General features: G+C 34.3%; 2 protein-coding genes across 5 annotated transcripts in view; one reads left to right on the top strand and one right to left on the bottom strand.

Annotated features, from left to right (window-relative positions):
• Positions 1-3838, bottom strand: part of TBC1D16 (TBC1 domain family member 16) — a 19862-nt gene extending 16024 nt beyond the window's left edge. For 2 of the 4 annotated variants that reach the window (XM_043032586.2, XM_043032588.2), the window contains exons 1-4: positions 3721-3838; positions 3006-3205; positions 1421-1610; positions 1053-1158 (exon numbers count right to left, since the gene is read on the bottom strand). In XM_043032586.2, the coding sequence (XP_042888520.2) occupies positions 1053-1158; positions 1421-1610; positions 3006-3105 (396 nt within the window). In that variant the 5' untranslated portion in view covers positions 3106-3205; positions 3721-3838. The remainder of the gene's footprint in view (positions 1-1052; positions 1159-1420; positions 1611-3005; positions 3206-3720) is intronic. The other 2 variants (XM_043032587.2, XM_086531863.1) reach the window with 1 other exon arrangement.
• Positions 3839-4359: 521 nt separating this feature from the next.
• Positions 4360-8550, top strand: Lst8 (MTOR associated protein, LST8). Its single transcript, XM_086531755.1, has 6 exons — positions 4360-4593; positions 5997-6211; positions 6464-6614; positions 6766-6968; positions 7317-7459; positions 7701-8550. The coding sequence occupies exons 1-6, from the start codon at positions 4474-4476 to the stop codon at positions 7817-7819; spliced, it is 951 nt and encodes a 316-aa protein (XP_086387881.1). The 5' UTR covers positions 4360-4473; the 3' UTR covers positions 7820-8550.
• Positions 8551-8731: the final 181 nt, after the last annotated feature.

The raw sequence follows: 8731 nt of genomic DNA, 5'->3' as shown, positions 1-8731 counted from the left end.
TCTATAATGGGTTTCAATGGTTTTGCCAGGAAAAATGCAAAACAAGTTCCAAAGACTTCAAAATCTCAATTTCTCTCTTCAGTGTAAATGTTAAGTGTGGGGAGGCTAAGTGCAAGCGGGACTGATTCCACCAAAAAAATCTTCACACATGGAAAGTTCAGGCAAACCTGGAATTGGTTGCCATATTTCAGATAACTTAAGGAACAGGAATTGGCTGGTTCCAAAGAAAATAATTTCTGCCCAGCTTCTTTTATCTATAGAAACACGTGATATGAAAGAGAAATTCATGAGAGCAACATAACAAATTCTATGGAAATAAAAAAGTTTTGTTTTCTTACATAATAACTACAGTAGGTATACAAATGAGCCTTTATATTAAGAATATATAAAGGAATAAAAACAAATAAATCATTCTAAAGGCAAACTATGACAGGTGTTGTCATTAAAACAGCCAAATCATCCATTAATTATCTAATCAATAGAGACTTGATTATGCCAGATTAAAGTCATGTTACTGATAAGATTAATGTTTCGTATATTGACTATTGTTGATAATTCACATGCAAGTAATTATGTAAACTAGTAGTCATTTATTAGAAGATAAAAATATAATATGTGCTTTCCTTGTCGAAAAACTAAATATAACATTCAGAGTCACATTAATAAATAAGTAAGTGTATCTTAAAAAAGGACAGAGAAAAGAGGGAGGAAAGAGAGGAAAGAAATATACAGTAAATTTTAATAAAATAAAAAAAGAGGAGGAGGAAAGCAATAAAGAAAAAGAAATAATAAAAACATCCTTTTCCTCGTTTATATTTTCTTACATAATCACAATTATCTTTCACGTATAGAAATTCTACACCATGAACTTCCAGTAAAGATATTAACAGATAACCACATATTACCATGTGGTAAATATTCAAGTATCTGAAGATGACTTCCAGAAGCATTTTATAACATTTTGTCATTCCATAAACCTATTATGAGACCCTTTGTCTTTTTTTTCTCACCAGAAATACACCTCACAACCAACCAACTCATGAGAGACTCACCTTCCTCGCTGTGTTGTTGCCGTCGTGCAGCACCAGGGACGAGACGGAGAGGGATTCCGAGTCTGAGGTTGGGCAGGGGGAGTTGCTGGAACTACTGCCCTCCATGCTGTCAGGGTAGAATCAGTGTGAATTAATATTCCCTGATGGAGTGAAATGACGAGAGGGATGAGTAGTTATGTCTGTGAGTATCATTCTAATTGATTCTTCTTTTTAGATATTTCATGATCTGAAATGGCTGTTCTATGGTCTAACTAACAATTTTATAAAATGGTTGTAGTATGGTCTTATCACCTATTTTATGAGTTAAAAAGGCTATAGCATTATAAATCAGAATATTACCAAGTAACAGATGCCACGGTAAGACTAACCCCACGTACTTCATCTGTGAAATCAGCTCGTGATTTCGGCGCAGACGGTCATTTGGGATCCAGTTGAGGTGGAGTGTCGTGCCCAGAGTGTCTTCTGCTCGACATTTAATCACTAGGTAGCCAGGATGGTGGACTCGCTCTCCATCGCATCGATAACGAGATGGAGGGTGGACACACACATTGTTCTTGCCTATTAAATAAGGAATATATTTCGTTACTGACTGTTCAAGCAATAAATAGTATTTGACTATCAACATGATTACACCATATGGAATGACATGAAAGTGTAGAGATATAGAGAGATAGGAAAATAGGCAAATACACATAAGCATACAGAGAGAGAGAGAGGGACAGGGGGAGAGAGAGAGAGAGAGAGAGAGAGAGAGAGAGAGAGAGAGAGAGAGAGAGAGAGAGAGAAAGAGAGAGAGAGAGATAAAGACAAACACAATATGAATAAAAAAAACCCACAGATATAGACATAATACAAAGACTGACATACAAAGATATAAAGAACAAAGAACATTAAAAATGTATTTCCTGTCTATTGGAATGACTTTGAACTTTCTACATAATCAAAAAGGAAATGATGTAATCACTCTTCCTTTGCATAATTACTAGCTTCTAAATGAGGAAAGATAAGAACAATTGAAAATCAAATAAACATACGATAAATGTTTAGAAGACACACATGCATCCATCTCTAGCCTCGCACTATTAGGTATGGTCTTTGCACCTGTCATGGCTCCACCACATACATTCTAACAAGATTGAGTTTGTAAAACTTCTCTGTGAACTAAACTACAGGAGGACTCTGCTAAGGCTCCATCAAAGGGAGGGCAGGAAGGGTCATGCCTCCCCTTAAACATTTGCTGGCCTCCCCACTAGTCCCTCTAGTCTATCCCCTTGAAATTCAAAATTCCCCTATTTGAAGAACATGTAATTACTGACTACATGTATATACAGATAAATAACATATAGAAATAGAAATATTATAGAAATGAAGATGCTAGCAGTGCTGATGACAGTCTATGAACATAGGGTAATTTGTACCATTATATGTAAATAATTATATCTAATGAGATCAACAGTTCTGATATACCAGTAACTCCCATAATGGCAATTACTACTTAGCTTATATATGAGAATATAATAAAGATGACAATTATGGCTCATGATTTTCAGCGACCCATCTGGATATTCTTCTAAAAATTCCTATTGGCAACACTGAAGCATGGGATAATCAAGGATTGATAATAATTTTAATGATATCATAACTTTATCAATATTAATAAACTACTTAAACTTGTATATAAAAGTAATTGAATGTATTCATTACACAGGTGTTTCAAAACTGAGATAATATCAAGTATCAAGAATTGACAATATTAAAGCATGCTGACCAATGATATGTTTTAATTACTTCTATGAATATATAATATATACATACTGCTTGTGAAATACAAATGATAAATAAATTGAAATAAAAGAATACAAGACACTCCTCACCCAAAAAAGACAAATTACAAAGACTCACACTTAAACAAAAACACTAAATCGAGCACAATAAACAAAACCCCGAACTCACAGAAGACAATATCTCCATCCTCGTACATCTGCTTCGAAGAATCTCCTCCTGTGATGCCAAGAAAGCTCGAAGCCCGTCTCAGAATGCCGTTCAGTGACATGGTGGCCGCCGGCAATGCTTGCAAGTTGCAGCTGATTCAGCAGGTGTATCCCATGCACCTTACGCTTCGATAGGGTTCGATTCCATCCTGGTACGAGTCTCTGGAAGAAATTAGTGCCAGGTAAAAATAGAGTCATTCCTGAGCTGGTAAACAATTGGGAAAATTACTAATGAAAACGTAAGATCAAATAAGAAGGAAGGAGAGAAATAAGAAAAAATTGCATGTAAGACTTTCACAGACTTGATTCAAGTAATGAGTACGAACACCTTGTTAAATGCTAGACACAGGTGTTTACAGGTGTTTACTGAAGTTAATTTGACGTTTATAAATTTATTGATAAAGGTGTATTACTTCAATAAACACAGCATCACAATATCCTTAAGACGCAATACATGGCCGCAGATAAAAGCTTCTATATATCCTTCACATTCAGTATGTCATTTCCATCATTAGTCCACGTAAAAATAAATAACTAAATGTATAAATTTGGCGATTATATCCACCCACGCCTTGTACATAAAAAAAACCGAACTAGGAAGATAATTATACAATAATACACCAACGTAACTACTACACCTCTCTTGTATTCCGACTCAGAGTCTCCTACATACTCACAATATGAGGGAATTTACAGCATAAAAGGGGAAAGCCGAGTGAAATAAGCGCTCCGAAGTGTCACCTCAGCCCAACTACGTCAGTCTGTCACAGCTGACGTCAGACCACAACAGCGCCATTCATTCTCGCTTGGAAATACGATAAGGTTCAGATGGTTTTATCTATTCATTAAATGTCTTTTCAAGAAGACAGGTTTATATTATATTTAAAAATGAGTTGTTTTTTGTTCTTTTTTATGTTTTCTTGGAGAAATTATTGGGATATGTTTAATGATGTGTATTTATGTCTGCTTTTTTAATTTAAGAAGAAATATTTTATGATTAACCGTTTATTCATATATGTCTTTTTGCTGGTTTAACGATAGAATTGACTCGAGTAGAATGCATATAATCATTTGATATCAAGTACTACTAAAAATATTAGTAATATAAGTCCCGATAGTCATTTCTACTGTAGATATAAAATCTGATCGATCAAGTATATTTCAATGAATCCCTATATCACTTAAATAAAAAAGAGACACTTCAAGGATGACAAACCAACAGTCATACACATTAAAACAACAAATAACCCCTTATTCCCTCCCCAAAATGTCAATGTCCCGAGTTCGCATCCTATGTGTTGGTAGTCTAAGCGACGGCTCTTATCTCTGCCAGACGACGAGCGAGAAATGTAAACAATCTCGGGACGATATCAGAGCGGAGGAAAAAATTATCACGGTTTTCTGCATAAAATTGGCGCTGAGTGTGAATCATGTCGAGTGACGAATCGGGAGATCAAGTCATTTTAGCCACAGCTAGCTATGATCACAATATCAAGCTGTGGCAAGCTCATAGTGGGATTTGTCAAAGGACTCTTCAGCACAACGAGTCTGTATCCTTTTGAGATGACATGAATATTATTTTTTATTCGTATGTGTATCGTTTATCATTATTCTTAAATATCATCATTCTGGATTAGTTTCATTGCTCTTTGTCTTTATTCTTCTTTATTCGTGTTATGTTGAGTAGTTTTATTTATTTTCTGCAGGATTTATCTAGATTTAAGGCCGAATTTATGTATTTATGAATTTAAGCAATTGCAAATAACATGACATAAGAAGTGGATTATATACCAATACAGTTGGATAAGTCTTACCGATATGAATCTAAAGGTACAAGACTCTACTTTAGTCAAATGTGATATGTCAAGTTTTGTTATTCTTTAATTTTGTAGTAGCTATATTTTTTTCTACAATTCATTACTTATTCAACTAATCTCTGTTGGTATTCCCATCAAGTATGCCTCTTCAGATATTGTTGTAATTTTTCAATAGCATAAAAAGCCTAGATATTTTCACTTGATGTGATTTATAGGGAAGTTATGAATGCCATTGTTAATTGTATATCATCAAATCATCAAATGTCAAGGGGTGCTTGATGTCATGATGACAGTTGCTTGAGATATATGATTTAATGTGTCAGCTTTCTTAGGTGATGCCTGTCATGAATCTGAAACAAACAATAAGTATGCTACTAGGAACTTCATTTGTCTTGGCATTTGTCCTTACTCTAAAGATGATAAAATGGGATTCCCTGCTTTATGAATAATTTCTTTTAGAAAGTTCAAGTTTTATTCCACAAGTTGTTGAAAAGTGATCCCCTCTAACATCCCACCCCCTGTCTAATAAAAGGATTATGCCTTTCATATCTTTTGAGATTTAAAGTAGGGAGAAATTACCCTTCTGAAGTGTATTTTCAAAGACTTGTCTACTCAGTGTGTCAGTAATTCTGATTTTATGTTTATTTTCTGTTTTGGTGTTAGCTTTTTTAATGCTCAGTATTAAGATCTCAAGCAGGAATGCACTAAATAAACTCTTCTATCTACTGTAACTGAATCACTTATATTTTTGGAAATGTCCATCTCTACGTTATTATACTTTAACACATTACAATTATTTTATGGCTTCCTGTAGAAAATTGGTACAATTTGTACATTTCTTCATCAGAGCAGGAGTTAATTTAGTGTGTACGTCAAAATATCTGACCTCATTACCAACCCCTAATAATTGTAACATGTTATTGGAATCTCAATATTTTTTTATTTTTTTATTTTTTAAAATTATTAATTAACTAATTTTTTTTTTATCAAAAATAAGCTTCTTTTCATTTACACTATTTAAAGCAATAAATAAAAAAAGAATGCTTGGTATTTTTATAAGACAGCCCTAGTCCAGTTAGATTGTATGCATGACACAAAAAAAAACACAATCCGGAAAAAGCCTTAACTGGAAACAGCAAGTGAATGCCATGGAAATAACACCCGACCGGCAGTTGCTCGCAGCTGCAGGTTACCAGCACATCCGCATGTATGACATCAACTCTTCAGCGCCAAATCCGGTCATTAACTATGAAGGAGTGAGCAAAAATGTCACTGCTGTGGGCTTCCAGGAGGACGGCAAGTGGATGTTCACGGGGGGAGAGGATTCTACAGCTAAAATATGGGATTTGAGGTGCGGTTAAAGAGTTCTAGATATGCTTTCATTTTACAGCTTGAATGATTTGCAGATAGTAATGTGATGATTATTGTTGTTTTTTTGTGTGTGTTTTGTGTGGAATTTACACAATGCATGTATTATGAATTAAATGATTGTACAGATAACTTCTGAATTATTATTGTGAATAGAATTGGGCATTGCATTGTGACTTTTCCAAGTTGTCAGTAAATTGATAGTAATATTAAAATCCCCCTTTGCTCTCAATAGGTCCAGAAACCTACATGTATCAAGGATCTTCCAAGTTAGTGCCCCTGTCAACTGTGCTTGCCTTCACCCCAACCAAGCAGAGCTCTTTGTGGGGGATCAGTCAGGAGTGATTCATATCTGGGATGTAAAAACTGAGCATAATGAGCAGCTGGTGAGTACATTTAAAGCTTGTCATGTAGGAAAGTGGTAAATAATGCTTCAAAATGTACTATTATTACTTAGATCTTACTAAGAACAATGCTAAATACTATAAATACAGCATTGCATTTCTGAATAAATTTATTCTTTGAAAATTTTGCCAGATACCAGAACCTGATGCAAGCATCCAAAGTATTGCCATAGATCCCGAGGGCACTTACATGGCTGCGGTGAACAACAAGGGCAAGTGCTACGTTTGGAGACTCTCAGGGGGAACAGGCGAAACGCCCATCACGCTCACTCCCACGAAATCCCTCCTTGCTCACAACAAATACGCACTCAAAGTCAAATTCAGTCCGGATTCTACGTAAGTTTGATTTGATTTGAGTCTGGAGGATTCATGCTAGACTAGTTGTTTTGTTTGCCCTCTTTATTTATTTATTTATCTATTTTTTTTCTATTTTTTTTAAAGTATTGGTAATAAAGAAAATTTGATGATGTCACTTGGAGCTGTTGAAGATGTGTAAATATTCATTTAGATTCTTTTTACTGGTGTTGTTTGTGGTGTTTATATTTTTAAGAATATAATTTTTAGTTTATATATTTTCTTCTAGATCTTAGACACTAGATTGCTACAACTCTGCATTTTATTGACATGTATATAAGTATAGGTATAAGTATGATATAAATATAGATGATAATACATTCCTTCCAGCATGATGGTAACAACATCAGCTGATCACACAGCCAAGATATGGAAAACAGCTGATTTCTCACAGATGACAGAACTCCGAGACAGCAGCCAGCGTTGGGTGTGGGATGTTGCCTTTTCTGCTGACTCTCAGCATGTTGTGACTGGTAATACATACTACTACTAAAATTTTATTATTCTTTAAAACCTTTTTTCACTTGTTCAAATTCAAAGGCATTTATCAAAGATGGGAAATTGCTCAGCCGTTTGGATTCAAGAGATCCAGCCAGGATCAGATTTTTATAAGTGTTTTTGCAATGCATCATTTAATTTACCTTTGAAATGCTGGATCATAATCATTGACAAAGTCTGTGTAATTTGCATTTCCGTTCTCACTTCCTCTTGCAGGTTCTTCCGATAACACAGCACGATTGTGGTCCGTGGAGACAGGAGAAGTTAAGCGGGAGTATTCGGGACATCAGAAGACCATCTCGGCCATTGCATTCAGAGATGTATTATATTCCTAATATATGCTTTTATATTCACATCTTTGTACATGCCTTTTTTTCTATGTTATGTAGTTCTATGCTGTGTAAGATACCTTGTTATTTTCAGGTTTCATTCATGTAACTGGTTATAGTACTTTGCTAAGAGGAATTATGAATACAATAGTATATCAAGTCACAAATATTTTATGAATATCTTTGTATGTTATTTAAAGATAACTTAAAATACTGCAAGTTCTTAAGATACTTAGGATGTTAGGTATGAAAGAACACTCATATGTGCAAGATATTGAGCAAAATGTTACATTTCTAATGAAAAGGGAAATTAGTGTTACCCAAGAATGTTATAATAGATCCAAGATTGTAATGGCAAATACTGCAATTGATGTGGAGTTGTCTTTCTTTAAAAGTAAAGGAGTGACATTTTATTGTGGAGGTAAAAGAATGGGAGTTAAAAACTCCGAGAGTGCTTCATATGTGATCCAATACACAAAAAGCAGGTCATTGAAACAGTTATAATATGATTTGATGATGTGAGGAGCTTATTTTGCTCTTTTAGTTAGGTAGCCGATAATTTTCTCAAGTAGGAAAGGATGAAAAAAATACAGAGGGATGAAATTTTATCATTAAGAAAAAAATTGAAAGTAAGGCAAATACTGAAGTCTTTTATTGTATTTTGGTGTTATGAAGCTACTGCCATGCAGTTATGTTGTATCTATTGGTTTCCACATTAATAAAATGGAATAAATCTATTCTTACTTGTTTATCTGTACCCCAATATTGCAAAGAGTCCTCTTTTCTGGAACTTTTATGGATAAATGTACAGCTATTTGTAAGTATTATGAACTTTAATATTTTTCAAGTATTTAAGTATTTTAGGCTGGGATATATGACGAAAACTTTGAGTCAAATGAAACAGAAGAAAATCTACTC

Source organism: Penaeus japonicus, unplaced genomic scaffold, assembly GCF_977035675.1.
Source record: "Penaeus japonicus unplaced genomic scaffold, GWHDUDI00000001_assembly GWHDUDI00000036, whole genome shotgun sequence".
Classification (NCBI taxonomy): domain Eukaryota; kingdom Metazoa; phylum Arthropoda; class Malacostraca; order Decapoda; family Penaeidae; genus Penaeus; species Penaeus japonicus.
Note: the sequence above shows the minus strand (reverse complement) of the source record. Positions and strands in the feature narration are given on the sequence as shown.